The sequence below is a fragment of the Saccopteryx leptura genome, chromosome 10 (assembly GCF_036850995.1).
Source record: "Saccopteryx leptura isolate mSacLep1 chromosome 10, mSacLep1_pri_phased_curated, whole genome shotgun sequence".
In the NCBI taxonomy this organism is placed as follows: Eukaryota; Metazoa; Chordata; class Mammalia; order Chiroptera; family Emballonuridae; genus Saccopteryx; species Saccopteryx leptura.
The window spans coordinates 10091521-10115007 of record NC_089512.1 but is presented as its reverse complement, the minus strand read 5'-3'; the positions used below and the strand labels follow the sequence as shown (position 1 = coordinate 10115007).

General features: G+C 49.3%; 1 protein-coding gene and 1 non-coding gene across 2 annotated transcripts in view; one reads left to right on the top strand and one right to left on the bottom strand.

The window, feature by feature from the left end:
• CDCP1 (CUB domain containing protein 1) overlaps positions 1 to 23487 on the bottom strand; it is a 49124-nt gene that overhangs the window by 7405 nt on the left and 18232 nt on the right. Inside the window, exons 2-6 of the mRNA XM_066351260.1 lie at positions 14247 to 14453; positions 7253 to 7615; positions 6003 to 6371; positions 2408 to 2629; positions 190 to 570 (exon numbers count right to left, since the gene is read on the bottom strand). Of these exons, the coding sequence (XP_066207357.1) occupies positions 190 to 570; positions 2408 to 2629; positions 6003 to 6371; positions 7253 to 7615; positions 14247 to 14453 (1542 nt within the window). The remainder of the gene's footprint in view (positions 1 to 189; positions 571 to 2407; positions 2630 to 6002; positions 6372 to 7252; positions 7616 to 14246; positions 14454 to 23487) is intronic.
• Positions 23292 to 23394, top strand: LOC136382664 (U6 spliceosomal RNA). Its single transcript, XR_010747290.1, has one exon. It is a non-coding gene; the product is annotated as a U6 spliceosomal RNA (small nuclear RNA).

Here is a 23487-nt window from a genome sequence, read left to right as displayed (position 1 = left end):
ATATGTGCCTTGACCAGGCAAGCCCAGGGTTTCGAACCGGCGACCTCAGCATTTCCAGGTCGACGCTTTATCCACTGCGCTACCACAGGCCAGGCCGATTCAGACAATCACAAAGGCAGAGTCAGACGAATGCCCAAACAAGAAAGACTAAGGGGCCCGGAGATGGAAGAGGGTGAGAGACACCCTTACCTTTGAAGTAGGGTATGAAGGACACGGTCAGGCCCTGCCTGGAGACTTCTTGCTGGAAGCTGGGGGCAAAGGTGCGCAGGGTCACCGAGATGTTCTGCTTCACCTGGATCTTCTCGATGGCGCCCCCAGAGCAGAAGGAGCCGAAGTAGAGGTCCGGGCCCAGGCCGGCACCGGCCACCAGGTAGCTGAAGCTGGTGTTGCAGATCCGCTCCTGCGTGTGCTGCTGCAGCTTCTGGGCCGGCACCAGTGCCAGGCTCAGCCTGTCCTTGGGCACCAGCAGCTTCCAGGAGAAGTCATGCAGCTGCACGGGCAGCTGGAGGATGTCCCTTGGCACCTGGAGGTGGTAGGACCTCCTGTGGCAATTCCAGTGGTCCAGGCAGCCTGGAAAAGAGGGGTCGTGGTACCCAGGTCAGGAGGAGATGGGAAGAGCATCCTCTTAGCTCTCACGTCAGCTTTCCGGCTTTTCCCCTCCGTCTTTCCTCTTCCGCCGCCCTCCACCCTGGCTCCTTCATGCTCCCTGTCTAGCTTCCTGTTGGGCAGATAAAATATGTTATGCTCCCTTTGTTAAAGATGGCGCTGCCCACATAGAAGCCCGTCACCCAGGTGATATTAATGTGTGTTGGGGGCGGGCTGTGGGCAGGCAGGATCCTTGTAGCCTGGGGCTTGGTTTCAGGACTAAGCCTTTCCCACCCTTTTTGATGTGGGATGGTGAGCTCTCCTGAGGAATCTCATTGTGCCTCAGATAAGTGACTTTGTATCAGAGACTTCCTTGTTTGTATATTGGATTAAAGGTTTTAAATCTACACTATATAAAGTGGGGCAACCGGGAGCTTGCTCTCTCTCAGTTCCTGACATTAGCATTAGAGAGGAGAGCAGTGAAAGGCCACATGGAGGAGGCCAGGAGAAGCAGCCAAGATGGTGGAGTGCTGAGTGAGAAGCCAGTTTGTGCAGAGAGAAGGAGATGGGGAACAGAGGTGAATAAGTCTGGTGAGCTAGAAACCTTTGATTCTAGGAAACTCGGATAAGTCAGTAGCTTTGTGAGCGCTGAATGAGTGGGTCTTGGAGCCCAGTGTGTGTTTTACTTGCCCGCCGGGTGCAAGCTAGGATTAAAGCTAATGGCCCACCAGTTTGTGGCTCCGTTGTGTCATTACCGTCTGTTCGAATCTAATGTGAACCTGCATGTGAATGGCCACAATGGCGGCTCCTGGCCTTACACTTCCCCTCCTGCTCTCTCTTATTCTTCCTAAACTGGCAGACCAACTTCTGGTGAGTCTTTAGGGTTAAAAATCTCTCTTTCTGGCCCTGGCCAGGTAGCTCAGTTGGTTAGAGCATCGTCCCAGCATGTGGAGGTGGCAGGTTCAATTGCTGGGCAGGGCACACACAAGAATCAACCAATGAATGCACAGATGAGTGGGACAACAAAGCGATGCCTCTGTCTCTCTTTACCCCTTCTACTCTCTCTCAGGTTCTTTGTGTGTCTGCATCTTAGATGCTAAGCGCCACGTGGGCAGGGCACAGGCTTCCTCCACCCAGGCCTGTCGCCCAGTGTCCCCGTCTGTGGGGAGGCAGTGCTGTGCAGTGGCCACAGCAGGGAGTGGAGCCGGGAACTCTCAGCTCGCGTTCCAGCTCTGCCACTTCCTCACGGGGTGGCCCCGGACCGTGTACCTGCGGGACTCCGGGAGCATCCGTGTCAGAGACCAGGGGGGCCCTGCAGGGCTGTGACTGTTGCTTTTGCTGCCCCCATTCATCACGCACTTGTTACGTGACTACCACATGTCCAGCACTGCCCGGGGCTCAAGGGATAAAAAATAAAACAAACCAAAGCTCTCGATCTCAAGACTTGGAGTCTCTCATGAGAGAAGACAGGTGAGCAGGGAGCATGGATGCAGGGGACGTGCAGAGGGGCGAGGATGGGGAAGGTGATGGCTAGGAGCGGGTTTCACAAGAGAGAGACTGGAGGGTGGACGGAGTAGACATGAGCATGAACACAGGCCACTCGCTGCTCTTCTGAAGGATGCATGTTCCCACTGAGGCTGCTGCTGGTCCCAAAGGAGGCACCTCTCCCCCTCCTGGTTGGCTTTCTGGTTACCCTTGCTCACCTTGCACTGCAGAGGACGTTTCTGATCATACTGTTTACAACCCACGCAGCCAATAAGGGAGGATGGGAAAGGCACCCACGGCCGGGAGGAGCTCACCAACCCGGGGAGGGGGGGCGTACTTATGGTTTTCTCGACGTTCACCCACAGGCGTGTCAGGTCATCACACAGGAAGGAGATCTTGTGCTTGGAGCCGGGTGTCAGGGTGAGCCTGGGGCCGCAGGTCCGGGACTCCAGACACACAAAACAGCCGGGGACAAACTTTCGGCCCAGCTTCACGGGCCTCGGCTCGATGGTGAGCGACATGGCTCGTTCATGACTCAAGTCAACCACGTAGGTTATGGCTGGAACCACACACAGAAAACAGGCGTGAGAGATGTCAGCAGCAACCCGCTGAAGGAGCAGAGATGAGCACAGAATCTCTCATGGCTGCGGAAGGTTGGAAACATTGTTTATTATTAAGGCAGCGTCACCATAACTTGACAAACAGTGGACGGCAGTTCTAACACCCTTGTTCAGCTGCTTTCATTTCTCCAGATTCATTTCAGTTTTTGTTCTCATGCATGCATATTTTTACCTATTTAAAAGTATATAGTGAATATAAAAGGTTATGCTCAGCTTTTACTTTATTATTTTATACAGTTTTAGTTATCATATAGCTTTCATGCGCACTAATCTTTTTAAATATTCATTAATCTTCATGACTGCATAATAGTCACCCAAGTGAGATTTTTCATCGCTGATATCAATATTCTCTAACCATGAATGGTAATTAAGAACGGTGTGGTATTAGTGTAGGAATGAAGGACTCAGAAGATGAAACCTTAGATATTATAATTTAGTCTCTGATAAACATTATATTTCAAATAAGTGAGAAAAAAAATGGATTACTCCATAGGCTGAACCAGGAGAATGGCCTCACCCATTAGTTAAAGAATACAGTCAGACTGATAGCTCAAAGCGATCACCGCAATAGAAACAGAGAGAATATCCTTATAAATGTAGGGTGAGTGCAAGTTATAAGAGCAAGAAATAAAGATTAAAATATCTTTCTGATGCCTGACCAGGCAGTGGTGCAGTGGATGGAGCGTCAGACTGGGATGCAGAGGACCCAGGTTTGAAATGCTGAGGTCGCTGGCTTGAGTTTGGGATCATAGAAATGACCCCATGGTTGCTGGCTTGAGCTCAAAGGTCGCTGGATTGAAGCCCAAGGTTGCTGGCTTGAGCAAGGGGTCACTCGGTCTGCTGTAGCCCCAAAGTTAAGGCACATATGAGAAAACAATCAATGAACAACTAAGGACTCACAACAAAGAATTGATCCTTCTCATCTCTCTTCCTTCCTGTCTGTCTGTCCCTATCCATCCCTCTCTCTGTTCTGTCACAAAAGAAATAAAAATAAAATAAAATATCTCTCTGACAATAGGCATAAAAAATAACATTAAGGGACAAGGGACACACTAAGGGAAGGGATCAGACAAATGTGTGGGTGCCCAGTACTGGCTGCCTTGGGCAACTCCTTGAAATGTCGGGTCCACGTCAGGATTAAAAGGACCCCAGGGTGGAGCTGTCCGGAAATCAGAGCTCTTACTGAGTCCAGTGCAGCCTAATTTCATCCCCAACGATATTCCTGCTGGCCAAGTTCATGCAGTCATCTGAAAAAATGTGAGCCCTACTTTACACAAAGGCCTTGACACGGCTAAACACCTCCACACGGCAGTTATCACCTCAGAACTAAAGCTGTGCCCTTCTCTACGCAGGTGACAGCATGTTTAACAAGGTGATTAGTTTTAGAAGCCAGCATTAATCAGCAGCGCTTCACCCTGAGGTGACAGACAAATCTGTTCTTCTGAAACTCCAGCCCACTCTGTTCCCAACCCTCCCATGGCTGTTCCAGCACTCCGATGATAAACAGTGACAGTGGCATCCCAACACGTGTCCGTGGAGAGAGAGAGAGAGAGAGAGAGAGAGAGAGAGAGAGAGACACACACACACACACTTACGTCTTCTACACAGTTATCGTGAGTTAGAAGGAATCTCGGGGTCAAGATGTGGGTGGAGTCAGGTCCCCGGGGGCACTCCTAACGGAACCTCGAGTGAACCCTACAGGGTCACGTGTCAGATGTTTCTCTGCCCTATAAAAATAAACAGCACGCCACTCCATGCTCCCACTTAATTTTTCTGCCTGGCTCTGACTACTTCCTAAAAGTAAACCAGGAAAACAAGGCTGAGAATCAGCCCTCCTCAGCGGTGTCAGGAATGTCCTGACCACCTGTCACAGCCTGCTCCTTCACGGATTCCAGTTCACAGAGGAGTCCCAGGAACAACCATTTTGAGCTCATTTGTACATTATCTCAAAATCCACACCACAACCTTCAGGACCAGGACTCACCTGAGGCAGGCCAGGTACCCAGGGAGCAAATTTTAAGGAGGCACTCGCTCCCAGGACTGACCTGTTCTTACGCCTCTGCAGAGTGAATACCTCATGGTGGGCGCCTCCTTAAATGTTGTATCCTGAACACTTAGCCTCACCCTACTCCTTGCCCTGACTTCCTTCTTTAGGTTCATACATCTTAGCAATTGTGTGTGGAATGAAGCACACCTCATTCTCATCAACCTACCTAGGGTTCAGTATGGTCCATGGCACAGGCTTTGGGCTCTGAGCTTGCTCTGCTTCTGACGTTGCTGTGTGATGTGAGGCTAGTTGCATAACCTGTCTGAACCTTTTGGTTCCTCATCAGTAAATGAAGATGATTCCTGCTCTGCCTACTGGGTTGTAATAAGGACTAGCTGGGACAGATAAGTGGTGTTCGTAGCGCAGGGCTTGGCACACACAGGTGTGTGGGACGCTCAGCCAGTAAGAGAGTGTTAGTTACCATTATCACTGCTGATGATGTGGTTACATCCCGACTCCCAGTGTAGGATCGAGACATGATATCTAGATTACAGTGTTTTCTAACTGCCGGTCTGTGGACTGGGATTGGTCCACCAGAAATTCTGTGCTGGTCCGCAAAAGCGTTAACCACCCTGATGTTGTATGGGTCCGGAAGGTAACCTTCCAACACCTTCATTAAAAATAAGTTAGGGCCCTGGCTGGTTGGCTCAGTGGTAGAGCATCGGCCTGGCGTGCAGAAGTCCCGGGTTCGATTCCCAGCCAGGGCACATAGGAGAAGCGCCCATCTGCTTCTCCACCCCTCCCCCTCTCCTTCCTCTCTGTCTCTCTCTTCCCCTCCTGCAGCCGAGGCTCCATTGGAGCAAAGATGGCCCGGGGCGCTGGGGACGCCTCCTTGGCCTCTGCCCCAGGCGCTAGAGTGGCTCTGGTCACAACAGCGCGATGCCCTGGAGGGGCAGAGCGTTGCCCCTTGGTGGGCGTGCCAGGTGGATCCTGGTCGGGCGATGCGGGAGTCTGTCTGACTGTCTCTCCCCATTTCCAGCTTCAGAAAAATCCAAAAAAAAAAAAAAAATAAGTTAGGACGTGGACTGTAAGTTTGCATTTGCTTCTAATTGTGTTAAAACGGATTGACATGGCATGCATGCGTCAATCAGCCTGTCTCACTGCCTAGCAACGAACTTCCTGAAACTCTTCCAGGGTCCAGAGTCCAAGTGGTCCAGAACCCACAGGTGACAAACAGGAAGGGAACCTCGCCCCAAGCTGACTACCCCAGGAGGAAAAAAAAAGGTGCTGCAGGAGGAGGGGAAAGGAAGGGTGGGCTCACTTACTGCTTTCATTTTGTGGACGTTGGACCAAAACTTCAAACTTCAGCCGGAGGATCCCCGGATTCTGGGCATCTTGATCACAGCCCTGCAGAGAGAGGTTGAAGTTCCCGGCCATGTTTCCGGGCTGCTTGTCTGCCAGCTTAAACACCTCGGGGTTGGTGGCGGAGCCCGGGATGTAGTACTCCACCCGCTCCTCCTTCTTCTCGCAGTTGGAGACATTGAACTGGAGGAAGGAGACGCTGGCCCGCAGGTGCGCGGGGACGACAAACTGCCACGTCATGAGCTCATCCTCGGGGAAGCCGCCTGGGTAGTTGGCAGACATGAGGGTTGCTGAGCCTTCACCCTCAAACACAGACTCGATGATGCACAGTCCTGTTGGGAGGGGAACCCAAACAAGGGGATTAGACCCTGTCCTGGGTGTCCACGGCTGACGGGCAGCGGGCTGAGGAGAGGGGAAGGTGGTTTTCAGGTCCTGGGCCGCGGCTCTGGATATGGTATGAGGAGGAGACATCAGTGGTACGCAAGTCAATGTTTAATAACTGACTCAGCGGGGGGGGGAAAAAGTCCTAATGTGTAGGGTCTGCCTACTTCCTTGGTGTAAATACTCCCACCGGAGCTGATTTCAAGCTACCAACGTGGGATGACTGAATGTGGGCTTGGGAAGAAACGGGCAGCAGCACACGATATTTCTTGAGCATAAATAACCTCAAGAGCATAGATAATAGGAAAATGTAGCGAAATCATTAGGAGGCAATGAATTTTTAGTGTTTATGACCTTTGTTTCTAAACTTGTAAGTTTATATCATTTTATTTTTACAAATGGTTCTGTTTGACATCAGCTCACAAACTTCACGCACATTTAGCAGTCAGCTCTTGTGAGCCAGTGTGACCAGCTCCAGCATACCCCTGACACCATTAGAGAAAATGTAAAATAGAGAGAAGACGGGACAAAGAAATGAGAAATGGAGTGATCACGGTAGGTCTGCGGAGCCAACACCACTTTGTTTCTTGAAAACAAACCTCCCACGTGCAAAGGACAAAGAGAAAGAGTCACCACCCGGGCTAATAGAGAAGGGTGGCTTCACACCAGACATGAGTGGCCTATGTCGCTTACAGAAGATTAGGAGCTCCTTTTCAGGTATTCAAGTCGAATCCCACGAAATTGCCAACCCCTGACCCTTTCTGACCTGGCCCAGTGGTGGTTTTGCATGTTTTTGACCTCAGCAAATAGCGGGAGGCTGTCGCATACTCACGTTTTATGGAAGACCGGTTTGCGATGCTGAAGCCAGAGACGTTTCTGTCGTTGAACCACGGCAGGTGTAAGGCCATTTTGACACCCTCTTGCATCTTGATCCGGGACACGGTGCCGTTGCTGCAGAAGGTCCCGATCCTGACTGAGGTGGCATCGATGCGGCCGCTGATGGAGTGGGTGACCCCGTCTGGACAGCTGTCCCCCGGCCCGACCTGCCTCAGGCGAGGCATAGAGAACTGCAGCTCCAGACCGATGCTCTTGTGAGCCTGGACGTCCCAGATGTAAGTTCGGTTGAGGGTGGGCAGCGCTGATATTGGGGGCTGCAGCTGCACCTCCCCAAAAGGACACAGGCCTGACATGCAGTCTGAAACACAGTCACCAAACAATCTTGGTTACAAACGCTCCCAGGCCAGTCACTGCTCCTCCTTACCTCTTTAGTAGAGAGCCTCTGGGAGCGCTACCACGTGGGCACACCCACCTCCGGACGTGCCCAAGTGCTGATGGCCAGCGGTGCACAGATGCCCCCTTCTCTGGCACAGTGCCCCGGCTGGGGTTGCTTTGTGGGACGGGAAAAACCTGAGGGGGTTCGCTGCCCATCCAACAGGGAGCCGCAGCCCACAGCCAATCACTGCTCAGCGCAGGAGCGACAAAGCCCGACCTCCACTGGGTGAAGCCACCCACCCCCAGGCCAGCATCAGCCCGGGGCTACTCTTCAGCTGAAACCACATCCCTGCTTCCTTCTCCCCTTGCTGTCTCCTGCTTCCCCCGCTTCTTCCTAAGGTGCTTCCGAGAGTCCTCTCTTGACAAGTGACTTGAACGAAACTTTCCATTCAGGCTCTGTTTCCAGGGAACCACACCCAAGACACCTCCTCACTCCTGTGTTTTCAGATTAAGTACGTGGAGCCCAGTTGGCACGTCTCTGCCCACGCCTTCCCAGAAATCAGAGGTCGGCCCTTTGCAATGGAGCCTGTGCTTTGCAAGCCACAGTTGCACAACTTTTAGGGTGCGGTGAGGAGCTCTACCTTTTAAAACTGGTTTCCCCATGAACACACTGAATACACTCAGCACACAAAAGCCCCTTAATGGCTAGAACCCCAAGGCATGATTTCTACCCGCCCTGTGGCTTTAATGCTCATGTGTTATCACCATGTTGGGTTTTTAAAAGGCTAACAACTAATGACATCCTTTGATGTACTTTGTTTCCTAAACTTTTAAAACAAAGGGGGAAATGCTGCTGTTCGTAAGAGGAAAACCAGAGGAAAGAGTAACAGAATGCGGGCAACAGAACAGTCAGGCTTTGGTTGTCTGGGGCACGGGGACTCTGAAAGGTGAGATGCATTCTGGTCACTGTAATCACAATCAGCAAATCTTCAGTGCTACTCCAGCAAGGTGTTTGAAAGTACTGCCAACTTGAAATGGAATTATGGGAGAATTTCAGAGCTGGACCTCTGAGGTCCTCCACGTCAAACCTCTCCTGTTTGCAGAGCAGCCCTGGAGCCCGGGAGATGAGCGTGGCGCTTACAGCGCACACAATCCCGGGACAGAAACCCGGGCTGTGTTTGCTCAACCCGCGTCCTTGCCAACGCACTGCGCCACCTAACCCATAAAACACGGTTAGCTAACAAGGTGACGAACAGAGCTAAAATTAGATTTTGTGTGTCGGTAAAGACAGAACCTATTTTTAGGAGCTCTTGCAAATTTCCTTGTTTAGATCAAATCACCTCTTTTAAAAAGGCTGGCCTATAACTTTCCATCTACACCGCCTGTGTGCCCAGGGCCACACGGAGTGGCTTCTGCTGGTTTCGAGCTCTCATGGAATCACTTAACCTTGTTAAGACAGCGGTTCTCAGCTCTGGTTCCACACCAGACTCACCTGGAGGACCTTTAAGAAATACACATGCCTTGGCCACCTGAGAGATGGCGGTTTAATTCTACACCAAGAAATGGCTAGTGCTCCATTTCTCAGCACAGCCATGTGACACTGGGAGTCAGGTTGTGCGAGCACTTTTTTTTTTTTTTTAATTTATTTATTCATTTTATAGAGAGGAGAGGGAGAGAGAGAGGAGAAACAGAGAGAGAGAAGGGGGGAGGAGCTGGAAGCATCAACTCCCATATGTGCCTTGACCAGGCAGCCCAGGGTTTTGAACCGGTGACCTCAGCATTCCAGGTCGACGCTTTATCCACTGCGCCACCACAGGTCAGGCCAACGAGCACTTTTTAATTGTTGATAAGAGCTCTGGTTTTGAGGATGGACACGCAGGGAAGAGTGGTCACAGTGACCAGCATGCCTCCAATCTTTTTTTTTTTTTTTTTTTGGTATTTTTCTGAAGCTGGAAACGGGGAGGCAGTCAGACAGACTCCCGCATGCGCCCGACCGGGATCCACCCAGCATGCTCACCAGGGGGCGATGCTCTGCCCATCTGGGGCGTTGCTCTGTTGCAACCAGAGCCATTCTAGCGCCTGAGGCAGAGGCCATAGAGTCATCCTCAGCGCCCGGGACCAACTTTGCTCCAGTGGAGCCTTGGCTGCAGGAGGGGAAGAGAGAGACAGAGAGGAAGGAGAGGGGGAGGGGTGGAGAAGCAGATGGGCGCTTCTCCTATGTGCCCTGGCCGGGAATCGAACCCGGGACTCCTGCACGCCAGGCCGACGATCTATCACTGAGCCAACTGGCCAGGGCCCATGCCTCCAATCTTCTGTTCCCCGCCCAGTGCTGAAATACTCAATAACTAAAAAAGATTCCCATGTAGTGGACGGAGAAGGGTCATTTCAGAAGTGACTCACAACTCATGTGCCCCCAGCACAGACGTCCACTTCCATGAACTTTAATGGCACTCTTCAAGAAAGGGTACCCACAGAGACATCAGACTGCAGCTCTCAGAATGCTTACTCAGGACAGCTTTTAAAAATGAGGGGCAGGAAGAACACACTGGGCTGAAGTCTACAGTCTAGATTTAGTATTTCATTTTTTTGTTTAGAAATTAAATTTAATGGGGTGACATTGGTCAATAAGAATACATAGGTGTCAGGTAAACATCTCTATAGCATTTGAATAGATTTATTATTTTAGAAATTAATATCTTTGTATCATTTTCTTTTTTTTATAAATGTATTTTTTTTAAGATTTTATTTATTCATTATAGAGAGGGGAGAGAGAGAAAGAGAGAGAGGGAAAGGGGGAGGAGCAGGAAGCATCAACTCCCATATGTGCCTTGACCAGGCAAGCCCAGGGTTTTGAACCGGCAACCTCAGCGTTTCCAGGTTGACGCTTTATCCACTGCGCCACCACAGGTCAGGCAATCTTTGTATCATTTTCAAAACCTGTGAGCATGGGTTTTGACTATATATACTGCTCACAAAAATGAGGGGATATATATATATTTTTTTAATTTTTTTTTTAAATTTATTCATTTTTAGAGAGGAGAGAGAGAGGGAGAGAGAGAAACAGAGAGAGAGAAGGAGGAGGAGCTGGAAGCTTCAACTCCTATATGTGCCTTGACCAGGCAAGCGCAGGGTTTCGAACCGGCGACCTCAGCATTTCCAGGTCGATGCTTTTATCCACTGCGCCACCACAGGTCAGGCCAAAAATGAGGGGATATTTTAAAATGAATATGAGAAGATAAAATATCCCCTCATTTTTGTGAGCAGTATAGTAAATTGTGTGTCGCAGCCTAGGGCTGAGAGTCTGCTGCATTCAAACACTCGATTTGTGAGACAATCGGCTGTTGAGATGATCATATGTAGTTTCTTCTTTCTCACTTCATAGTACAGAGCCTTACACGAACCGATCTCCTTTTCCAAGATGGCAGTCATGTTATTGCTTGAACTGATTATACAGTAATGCATGCTTGGAAGAAAGATGACAGTATGGAGAAACAGAAAGAAGAACATGAATGTCACCTGTTCCCCAACCCACTACAGAAATAATCTAAGGTTAACATTTTGGTGTTTAAACTCTCCAAACTTTGGGCTCTGTATGATTATGCGTGCCCGCATGCACGTGTGGGTGTTTCACAACACTATCTTTCCATGTCAGATACAGAGATTTCCTTCCATCTTTTACGAGCAACACACCACTCCACTGAATTCCGAAGGGCATCAGTATTCTCCTCAGCTCCGTGAGAGCTTCACTGAGGTGTTAACAGTAATCGACTTAAACTGCTCAATTAATTTGGGGGAGTATTGACATTTAAAAAGCACTGAGATTTTCATCAAGGAACACAGTATGCAGCTCTTCATTTATTTATATCTTCTCTTTTGTCCTTCAGTAAAATTTTATATTTTGCTTCCTATATATACATACATCCTATGTATTTATTAAGATCCCTACAGCCTGACCTGTGGTGGCGCAGTGGATAAAGCATTGACCTGGAAATGCTGAGGTTGCCGGTTCAAAACCCTGGGCTTGCCTGGTCAAGGCACATATGGGAGTTGATGCTTCCAGCTCCTCCTCCCCTTCTCTCTCTCTGTCTCTCCTCTCTCTGTCTCTCCCTCTCCTCTCTAAAATAAATAATAATAAAAAAAGATCCCTACATATTTAACTGGAACTTTTGAATAATGGTGGCCAATAGCGTGCATGGCTGGAGCCCTTAGGTTTTTCCCTGTGTTACCGGTAATGCTTTGCGGTTGGATTGCTGAATAAGATATTTGCTACCAGGTTTTGGTAGATACACTTTATTGGATTAAGAAAACACCCTTTCTGGTCTGTGGTGGCGCAGTGGATAAGGCATCGACCTGGAATGCTGAAGTTGCTGGTTTGAAACCCTGGGCTTACCCGGTCAAGGCACATACAACAAGCAAGCAATGAACAACTAAAGTAAAACAACTATTAGATGATACTTCTCACTCCCCCTCACTTCCTCTCTCTGTAAAATAAATAAATAAAATTAAAAAAAGAAAGAAAGAAAACACCCTTCTATTTCTGGTTTACTAAGAATGTTGCATTAAAAATATGTAAAATATTTTTTAAAAAACATGTAATCTGTTAAGCTGAGCACACATCATTTTTCCTCTCATCTAATGGTGCAAAGCGTTACAATAACCCATGTGCTGATCGTGAACCGCCCTTAGAGCTTTGAGCGCACCCTCCCTGCTTTATTCCTTTCATGCATTCCCGGACTTGATATATGTACTATATTTAGCTAGGATTTTTTTTTCTCTTTTGCATGTATAGTCTTAACAGACTGGTCTGTGGTTTTCTTTTCCAATGCTTTGGCAGATTTTTGACACCAGGGTTGTGAGAGCCTCATAAAATGAGCTATGAAACTTCTCTTTCTGTGCTCAGAATGGGAGTCGGCAAACCACGGCTCGTGAGGTCAGTTCAGCCAAACACCTGTTACTGTAAATAAAGTTTCCCTGGAACATTCACTGCCTGTTCGTTCACCTATTACCTATGGTTGATTCTTCGTGGAGATAGCATGGCTGACTTGTTGTGACAGAGACCATCTGGCCCACCATGCCTGGGGCGTTTCTTCTCCGGCCTTCCACAGTAAAAGCCTGTGCCAACCCTCCTCTGGAATGGTTTAAATGTCATAGAAATGATCTGCTCCTTAAAGTTTTATAGGCTCCTCTATGAAACCATCTCTAACTTACCCAAACCCTGCTCTCCTCCATCTTAGGCATTTTCAGAATCGCTTTCATTGTTATTTATTTTATTCGGGTTTCCTACCTTTTTATGCATCAATCTGGCCCATCAAAGTTTTCCTGAAAATCACCTCATTCGGATTTTCACATTGAGAACCGTAACGTTGTACAATTACTCTCACAATGATAGAAGAGTATCATTGTAAGAATCTATGTCCTTTGTCTATGTCCTTACATCAACATTATTACTTTCAATGCTGCATCTTTGTATTTTTCTTTTTTAGGAGACTAGCCTGAGATTTGTCTATGTAATTGGTATTTAGTACAACCCAGGTCTTGCTTTGAGGTATCAAACGTAGGGTTTTTTTTTTGTTTTTTACTTTTTTTTTTAAATGCAATCTATTGAGGTGACTCAAATGCAGTTTTAAAACTGCTTTTTAAAAGGCTTTCATTCCTCTTCTTATTTTTTCAGAATTCCTTCTTCCTAAGGTTGAATTTATCCTTTTTCTTCCTCTATGATTCATTTATTTTCAGTTAAAGGTCAGACACTTTCCTGAGCATGCTTTTGTTAGATCACACAGTGTTCTCCCGGTTTTTACTGCCTCCCTTCGTGCCAGGTTGGCATGCCCGCCTTAAAACGATGGGGAAATTATACGCTTGGTTTCTATTCTGCTGGATGATTATTTATTATGTCAATCTCCTACCATAAACTCAAGTTCTGAATAATAACAACAACAACAACAATAATAATAATAATATCTACAGCTTATTAAATTCTTGGATATCATATACTCTCAGTCCATTATTTGATTTCATCCTCGTAACAACCCTCGTGGCTGGTACAATGACTCTTATCTTATAGACGAGGAAACTAGGTCACAAAGGAGTTAAGTAATGTATATGGGGTCCCATGGCCAGGTCTCACTATCAGCCACTCTGAAGCTTGATGCCCAAAGCCAGCTCCCTCCGCCTCCAGAGCTGCTGTCTCTTCCTTTGTGCTTTGTGGACCCATTTCTCTCCCCTTGTCACCTTAGCTTCCCATTTCTTTTGTCCCCCCCCCCCCCCCGATCCCTTGGCTCCTGCCAGTCACCAGCCAGGTGTTTATAGCACATTAGGCTGAGCATCGCAGACCTAAAGATCTACAGCTCTGTTCGGAGACAGTGTGGCTCAGTGGTCACAGGCTGAGACTCTGGAGCCCGAGAACCTGGGTTCCGTTCCTGCTGCTTATTTAGTGGCTGTGCCACTTGACTCAGGCGAGTCACTTCCTTTGTGATCTTCTCCTAGGGCTGTTTGGAGGCTGAACAACCAAACCTACATAAGAGTTATAGAGCTGAAAACAGTGCAGGGTTTCCAAACAGATCCCAGCTCCGCAGCGTCAGAGGCCGGCCGCCCACAGCCCGCGCGGGCCGACTTACCAATGTTCTTCTGGATCTCAATGACAAAGTGATCCTCTGGATTCTGGCAGCTGAAGGCAAAGCTCTTTCTTTCTCCGGATTTGATGAGCAACATGGTTGTATGCGCTCTAGGAAAGATATAACAGGGCTTTCCTGGCAGAGGCGGGGTCCTAGGCTTTATCAGAACGGTGATGCCGCTTCCAGGGGGCAGACCAATCTCAAGAGCATCTGAAGGAAGAAGGAAAAATGGAGTGAGCAGGATAACTGAGGTCTTTGACACCTGTTCCTTGCCCCCTGGCCTAAGAAGGGGGATGATGTAAAATGATAGTGCCGTCCTCACCAACGGGGAAGAACCGGCCGTTGTGGGTTGGGAATGGACACGTGTCTCCTGTTTGGCCTATTGATTTTTCTAAAAATTAAAAACACTGTACCACATCCTCGATGCCTCGGGCTGTCTGTTTTCAGATACCCTGTCTGTATTAAATAGCAATTCACTAGCAGGCAGAGAAACTGCCGCATTTCTTCTAGTGTGACTGCAGACCAGAGTCCACACCCAGGAACTGTCTGTTTGTACAAGGGCATGTTTATCTGCAAATAGCTGCTATCTCCTGCCCTGGGTGCCTCATAGGCGCCATACAGACCTACAAGGCCTTCACCCCGTAGTGGAGGGTAGGGAAACTTTGACAGAAATTAGATGCAAACATATTATGTCCACAAACTTGGGAAAGTTAGAGCAAACTCAGGCAAACACCTCAGGCTGCAGTTCAGCCAAATGATCAGATGCACGAGACCAAGCCAGTGAGATGGGGTTGGTTCTTTTTTTTTTTTTTTTTTTTAATAGAGACAGAGAGTGAGTCAGAGAGAGGGATAGACAGGGACAGACAGACAGGAATGGAGAGAGATGAGAAGCATCAATCATTAGTTTTTCATTGCGTGTTGCAACACCTTAGTTGTTCATTGATTGCTTTCTCATATGTGCCTTGACCGTGGGCCTTCAGCAGACCGAGTAACCCCTTGTTGGAGCCAGCGACCTTGGGTCCAAGCTGGTGAGCTTTTGTTAAAACCAGATGAGCCTGCGCTCAAGCTGGTGACCTCGGGGTCTCGAACCTGGGTCCTCCGCATCCCAGTCCGACGCTCTATCCACTGCGCCACCACCTGGTCAGGCGGAGGTTTGGTTCTTAAACAGAGGCGTGCACTCCGGTCAGGACGGGGCCCTGACTCCTGGACAAGCCCACTGTCTTTTCCACTCCCTTTGCATTAGCGATCGTAAGTCTTCCCGGACTAAAAGGGAAGAGCCACTTTTCTCCTGGGTAGTCAGCCACCATGCTTCCCTGACGTGGGTCCTGACTGCGGGGCTCTGGGTGGCCGGAGGCCTGGGAGAATACATGAAGGGATGATCGTCTGTAGGTGTGTCCCCTGGAAGCAACCCAGGGCCCACAGAGATCTACAGGGCTGAAGATCGTGATGCCTGTCCTACCGCGTTCTGGAGCCTCAGAGGGTCAGCTACAGCACCTGCAAGCGGAAGGTGCTCAGTAAGCGTTTAGCCAATAACCAGCAACCCAGCCAGAAGCGTCTCTTTGTTTTCCAGCTGGGCTTTCCACCTCCTTTAAAAATTTATGTTTTTAATCAACTTTATTGAGATGTAATTTACATACATTAAGAAAAATCCACCCACTTATTTTAAGAGTTCTGACAAATACATGTACAGGAGACCACCACCACAATCAAGACATAAAAATATTTTCATCACTCCCAAAAGTTCCCGTGGCACGCCCGTGAAGTCCACCTTCTCTCCGGACCTCAGAAAACTATCAGTTACTTTTGCCTGACTTGGACCTCTATATGAGCAGAATCCGATGAAAGATTCTCTTTTGTACCTGGCTTCTTTGCTCAGCATGTTGGTGGGATTCATCCATGTGACTACAAGGGCCAGCAGCTTGTTCCTTTTTATTGCTGAGTAGTATTCCACTGCCTGGCTAGACCATGTTTAATTTATCCATGCACCTGCTGAGTGACATTTGAGTTCCTTCCAGGTGCTGACCAGCCATGTGCTATCATTTTGCCCGGACTCTGAGCCAGCACCAGAGCTGAATGCACGTCTCCTCTCACACTGTGACCTGTGTCCCCAGAGCCCAACAGCCGTGGGTGTGATCAAACGTTTGGAATTTTGTCAGTCTCTTCTTGTACCCCCTCCCCCCACCACCACACATACTCTGCTCCAGCGAGCGTGGAAATTGAACCCTCAACTTTGATAATGAACTGCAAGTACCTCCTCTAGTTTATCAGGTCAGAACTTTCCCCTCTTTGGGCCTCTGTTCCTCCATTTGTAAAGTGAGGTGGTTGGACTGGAATAACTCTCCATTCCTGCCAGCTCAGAGTCTATGACCAGGACCTAAGTAAGTAAGAAGTGACTTTGCAATTGTAAGCATTGCCAGCGATCGCCCAGCAGCGACACATCTCTGAGTGCCAAGGCACCAGCACAGCGGCCCTGTGACTTTGTTTCCAAGATGGCTTGGGTTTGCATTTGTGGAGGAAGACGTCTCATCTCTCCAATCTCCGCTTACACTCCTCTCTGCCTTGGTCATTGCAGTTGGCCACCTTTGCCTTCCTTCTTGAACACACCAACCCCTTTCCTACCCCAGGGCCTTTGCACATGTTGGTCCTGATTCCTAAAATGCTTTCCCTAGCAAGAGTGGGCCCTTTTTTGGTCATTTCAGTCTCAGCTCAAAGGTCATTGTCCCCTGAGTGGCCTTCCCTGACCAGCCACCTAAAGTGCTCTCCCACCCCCACCCAGTCATCCTGTCCCTCCTGTATGTCCACCCTTGCTCTAGTCTCTGGCTCAGAGTACCATAATATTTGTCCATTGTGCTCACCTTCCATGATTGGAATGTGAACTCCTTCCTATAGGAAAGGAATAGGACTAGACAGTGCCTGGTCCCCACGGGGAGGTGGGGGTTACAAGCCTCCCAACAGCCCCACAGAAAACTGGAACCTGCAGGTACCCGTCTTTGCTGCATTTTGTTTCTTGTAGACGCACCACCGCCTGTACTGCAGTTGGGGCTTATCCATCTAGGTGGGAGCCAGGAATCCTGAGCTTCTGAATTAATACCCTCAAAGAGAGAAGGCATCCTTGAGGCAGAAGTTTATTTACTCGACTGCTTCATCTTCAGGCAGCATAGCTATTGCTTATGAGATAGATTGGAAGGTCCAGAGGTTAAGACAGCAGATTAAAAATGAGTCTGGGTTCATGTTCAGAAACCCAGTCGTCAGAGTCTTACCTGAGCTGTGGGTGCCACACTGTGTCCTTTTTTGTCATCGTAAACATGTCTTGCCACCATGTTATTTGTACAGATTCTTTTTTTTTTTTTAAGATTTTATTTATTCATTAGCTTTTTACACAGAGGGCCAGTTCACTGTCCCTCAGACCGTTGGAGGGCCGCCACATACAGTGCTCCTCTCACTGACCACCAATGAAAGAGGTGGCCCTTCCAGAAGTGCGGTGGGGGCCGGATAAATGGCCTCAGGGGGCCGCATGTGGCCCTTGGGCCGTAGTTTGGGGACGCCTGTAATTTAGAGGAAAGAGAGAAAAAGAAAAGGGGGGAGGAGCAGGAAGCATCAACTCCCATGTGTGCCTTGACCGGGCAAGCCCGGGGTTTCCACTGCGCCACCACACGTCAGGCCTGTGCAAGATTCTTGGAGCTCCAGCCCCTGAAGGCTCAGTCCTGTGGCCTCCGACCCTGGGTCTCCAGGGACTAAGTCAGTGCCTAGTGAAGCTGCACCCAGCCTGAGGCCTGCAGCCCAGCTCGCGAGGCTATGAATGTCTTTCTCTCCACCCTTTCTCCTTCCTCTGCTTTTACACCCTTTGGCCAAAGCATTATTTAAAAATTCCCAACTCTACAAGTATGATTATTAGTAGTTTAATTCCGTGTTAGACAGTAAGCGGATCCACTGTTGCGTGAGACTGGAGGTGGGGGTGGGGGGGTGGAGTAAAAGGGGCGCCGCAGAGAAGACCAGCATTCTGTATCCTGACCAGGGGGTGGTTCTACCTCGTACACAAACACCGCAATCCACCAGACTGTGTACTTAAAATTGGTGAAGTTTATTATATGTAAGTTATATCTTAATAAACACAAAAGAGGGGAAAGAAAACTCGTGTTAGAAAGATTGTGTTTCTACACAAAGTAGGCACTTAATAAATGAAAAAAAGAATAATCATGCTCACAGTTTTAAAATATGCCTTAATAATGTTTCTGAGTGGGCCTAGCTTCTGTCACGGTGTCTGTAATATGTTCAAATATCTTTAAATTAGGTTTTGAGAAGAACAAGGCCGGTCTTACTACCACCTCCCCACTCAGCTCTTGTCTCCTGTGTTCAGGCAGTCAGTCCCCCCCCCCCCCGATAATTTCGGGTATATAACAATCTATTCTGTTATTAATGACAGCAAAGAAAAAACGTATAATCTCTTTTGTAATTTTTTTTAAAAAGAATCTTTGAAATCATGTATTCATTCAACAAACATTTTCTGGGTTCATAATATATTTCATGGCCGGGGCCACACTCGGTGCAAATGATTTAATGACCAAAACAGCCAAAGTCTCTGCACCCAGGAAGTTAATATTCTAGACTAGGAGTTTCTAAATGGTGTGTGGAGGGTTTAAAAAATGAAGTAGTTCCAGGCCCTGGCCGGGTAGCTTAGTCGGTTGGAGTGTCGACTCGATAGCCAAGATTGTAGGTTCAAGGCATGGTCAGGGCACACACAAGAATCAACCAATGAATGCATGAATAAGTGGAACAATGGATCAATGTCTCTCTCCTTTTCTCCCTCTGTCCCTTCCTATCTTTCTGTAAAAAAAAATTAAAAAAAATCAAGCAATCGATTTTTTTTTTTAAAAAATAAGGAAGTTCTAAGTCCTAATAAGCCCACCATGGGACCTGGAAATCTGTATCGGCAATACTTGGTAGGGACCCACCTTTTTCTTCCGTATGGAAAGCCAAATGTCCCAGCTCTCATTATTGAATACGCCCATCTTTCCTTGGTGAATCACTAATGCAATCTGCTACTTATAACCCAGATTTTCACCCAAACTCATTTTGCAAACAAAGAAGATCAAGCCTTGTCTGGGTGAAATGACTCACGCCGGGTGTGCTTTTCACAACCTTACCGTGGGTCCTTGCTTGCTGTTCCGCCCAGCCATAGTCTGTATGGCTCTTCAGTCCCCCAGACCCCAGCTCCTGGGTGGCGTCACCCCCGGCTGGCTTCCACTAAACTAAGGACATGTGCACCAAAGCCAAGTCTTACCCACCAGTGCAGCAGGAGGAGACGAGTTGTAGTACAGGCTGTTTCCTAGGGTCACAGACAAAGACTCATCGGACACAGGACTGTCACTTTCAACTGTCCCCCTCGTCTTCAGTGATAAGTACATCATGGTATGATATTAGAGGGGGAGGGCAGGAGAGAGAAGATAAGGATTCACCGTGTGCAGACTTGAAATCCGGACTCCGTTTACCCAACCCCGACCAGACGCACCACTCCAGAGGCATGCATTTCACGGTAATAAACGGAGCAGAGAGAGAGAGAGAGATCCCCACTGCTCGAGCAAAATAACTTCTAACTCATATCATTCACGTGATCACAAATGCTTGGGGTTGGGGAATGACGTTTTGCCTGCACATCCTCCCTCTTCCCCACTCACCACGATTAGCTGAAAACCCCAACACTGTGGAATAAACCTCAGTGTCCCCCCCATCCCTCGCCACCCCTGGCCACACATCCGTACATCTGAGAGCCTGATGGGTTCCTGACATTGAAACGAAATGGATGGGCGGTTTCCTCCTTCAACCTCTCTTTCTTTGGTTTCCCCAGGAACTTGGTAGCTCGTGGCTATATCATTTCGGAAGATCTATTATACCGGGGTTCACAGCAACCCAGGCAGAGCCCCACATTTTGGTGTGACTCTGAGGTCTCGGCGGCTGGAAGGGAGTTCAGCTCGCCCTCCCGGGAGCGGTGCTCAGAGCCCTCAGCACACTCAGCGCCGGTGCCGCCATGAGTCACACGGTTCCTTCGCTCCCCTGCCTCCCAGCCTCTCCTTATTAGGGCACGTTTGCCAGCTTCTGCCTCACCAGCAGCTGCTTTTCTGGGGGTGGGGGGGGGGATTTCCAATCATCTTCACCACCATTCATTAATCACCATTCATTAATCCCTCTATCACAGGCTCTTATACACACACCCTATTATTTCTCCCTGCCATTACATTTCCCTGCAAGGAAGGGGACTCCATCGGATGGATGCCGAGGAAGCTATGTGCTCTCAGATTTGTTAAATACAGTTTAAAAGACCGACAGATGTGATGTAAAATTTCTTAGATGGGGCCGAACCAGCTGCTTCACATCTGGGCATGGTGTCCTGGGAGGCTTGGGTCTCACTCTCTCTGTCCAACGGAGGTGAAGCGAGCAGCTCTCAGCCAGGGAGCGGGCACAGGCCGGCAGATAGATAATATATTAAGACGAATGGTGCCCTGGAGGAGTGCCCAGAATGTTGAGGGAGACAGACGCAGGTGCCAAGCTGCATAATCATGAATCAGCCTGGCTGATTCGTCACAGCCTGCATGGGAGTCAGGTTCCAAAGAAAGCCCGTAAGGGAAAATCACTCTGGCCAACACAGCCCTGTTCTCTTAGGAAGATGCCACATTGAAGACCAGCCTCCCTCTCCCACTCAACAAGGTGACCAGCTGCGGCTGGGTTTGCTCCTCTGTGGAGCAGACCCCTGCTTCTCCGATTGAGCACCAGATAAAGTAGACTGTGGGTGTTCCCTGCGAGCAGGGGATCGTCCGACTGTGGGAGCCCAGGGAAGTGACACCAGCACAAGGGACGGTGACTCACCCTTCCACTGCACACCCACCTGGCGTGGCCATTCACGCCGTTTACACGATTTCTCCTGCCTTGATCCCTTGCAGGAGCAACCTCGGAATTAATATCAGTGGAATGTTCACTTGCCTGTCTGTCTGTCCCACCAGACCCCGGTAGAGAGCAACTTGAGGGCAGCAAGGAAAGTCAAGGTTCTCTGAAGACACTGAGGGTCCTATTAACACTCTGGGGGGGAGGGGGGTTGGTCAAGGAAGGCTTCATAGAGGAGGCATGACTTCAGATGGTTCTTGGAAAATGAATAGGAGTTTGTGAGACGGCCTGCAGGAAGGACACGTGGAGGGAACCCCAGATGCAAAAAGACACAGGGGTATGAAGAACACGGCTTCCTTGGGGAGGCTGAGGCTGGGGCCAGGCTGTGGAGGGACGTGGTTGTTGGACCTCACCCAGTGGGACCAGCATATCTTGGCAGCTCTGTGTAGTGGTTAAGAGCTTGGATTCTAGAACAAGACTGCCTTGGGGACGCTACCCGGCTCTACCACATACCAGCTGTGTCCCCTTGGGCAAATTCCTTAGCTTCTCTGTGCCTAAACTTCCTCAGCTGCAAATGGGAATAATAATGGGAACTGTTGTAAGGACTATAGTAGTTAATAATACCCACGAAGTGCTTAGAACAGCAGCAGGAACCGATCAATGTTAGCTGTTACTGTTGTTGATACTGTGAATGATAGCATATTACCACTACCATTGCTGGCGACGGGCACCACTCCAGGGCATGAAGTGGGCGAGTGTGGCGGCAGCGTGGCTCTCGGTCCGGAGCCCAGAGTCCTGGCTGGCAGGGCGGGAAGACAGCGAAGCCAGTGAGGCGCCGAGGGGCACACTTTGAGGAGGCACCTGGGGCACACTTTGAGGAGGCACCGAGGGGCACACTTTGAGGAGGCACCTGGGGGGCACAGTTTGAGGAGGCACCTGGGGGGCACAGTTTGAGGAGGCACCTGGGGCACACTTTGAGGAGGCACTGAGGGGCACACTTTGAGGAGGCACCTGGGGGGCACACTTTGAGGAGGCACCTGGGGCACACTTTGAGGAGGCACCTGGGGGACACACTTTGAGGAGGCACCTGGGGGACACACTTTGAGGAGGCACCTGGGGCACACTTTGAGGAGGCACCGAGGGGCACACTTTGAGGAGGCACCTGGGGGACACACTTTGAGGAGGCACCTGGGGGGCACACTTTGAGGAGGCACCTGGGGGGCACACTTTGAGGAGGCACCTGGGGCACACTTTGAGGAGGCACTCACTGCCAGGGTTGCACCAGTTTGGGTGCCTCCTTACACTTCCCGCGCCTCCCCGGCTACATTGTAAGGCCCTACTAGATGTGTCGACTCATGTGACTTCAGCACCTCTTTGAGGCTCTCTGGAGTGACCTCACTTCCCATTTGCTGAGCTCAGGAGGCAGCTGGGATATTCTCCAACCTCAGCACCCCTGTCCTCTCCACTCCCCAGGGAACCACACTGAGCTGCCTTCCTAGAAACTGTCAAGCTGGTCAAATCAACCAGCAGGAGGGGAAGAAGTGCGTGGAGTGGTTGGCTGACAGCGGGGCTTGGGCACCTGCTGTGGGAAGGGGAGGCCAGACTGTTAACACCATCAGACTCGGAGTCTCAGCGATCCAGTGGACCCGGGACAGCAAGGCCTGCAGGCAGGGGAGGGACGGCTGGTTTAGCCACCCTAAATCCACTGGGCAATGTCTTGGCCAGGTCTATCTCAGACTGGTAAATGGAAGTGCACACCTGCCTACCTGGAAATATTTCATTTCCTGCATCCACATAAAAGAGAACCACAACTCAGGTTGCTGCTTTAAGAACTCATGGGTCCTGCCTGACCAGGTGGTGGCGCAGTGGATAGAGCGTCGGACTGGGATGTGGAGGACCCAGGTTCGAGATCCCGAGCTCGCCAGCTTGAGCGCGGGCTCATCTGGTTTGAGCAAAAGCTCACCAGCTTGGACCCAAGGTCTCTGGCTCGAGCAAGGGGTTACTCAGTCTGCTGAAGGCCTGTGGTCAAGGCACATATGAGAAAGCAATCAATGAACAAAGGTGTTGCAACAAAAAACTGATGATTGATGCTTCTCATCTCTCTCCGTTCCTGTCTGTCTGTCCCTATCTATCTCTCTCTCTGTCCCTGTAAAAAAAAACAAAAAAAACCCCTCATGGGTCCTGTGCATACACTAACATTGAAACGATACAGAGAAGATTAGCGTGGCTCCCGTGCAAGGATGACACACAAATTCGTGAAGCATTCCATATTTTTTCACTCCATTACTTTTTATTCCATCGCAACTACTTTTTGTCACATAGTAATCACTCAATAAATATTTGTTAATGGGGGGGGGGGGAAGAACTC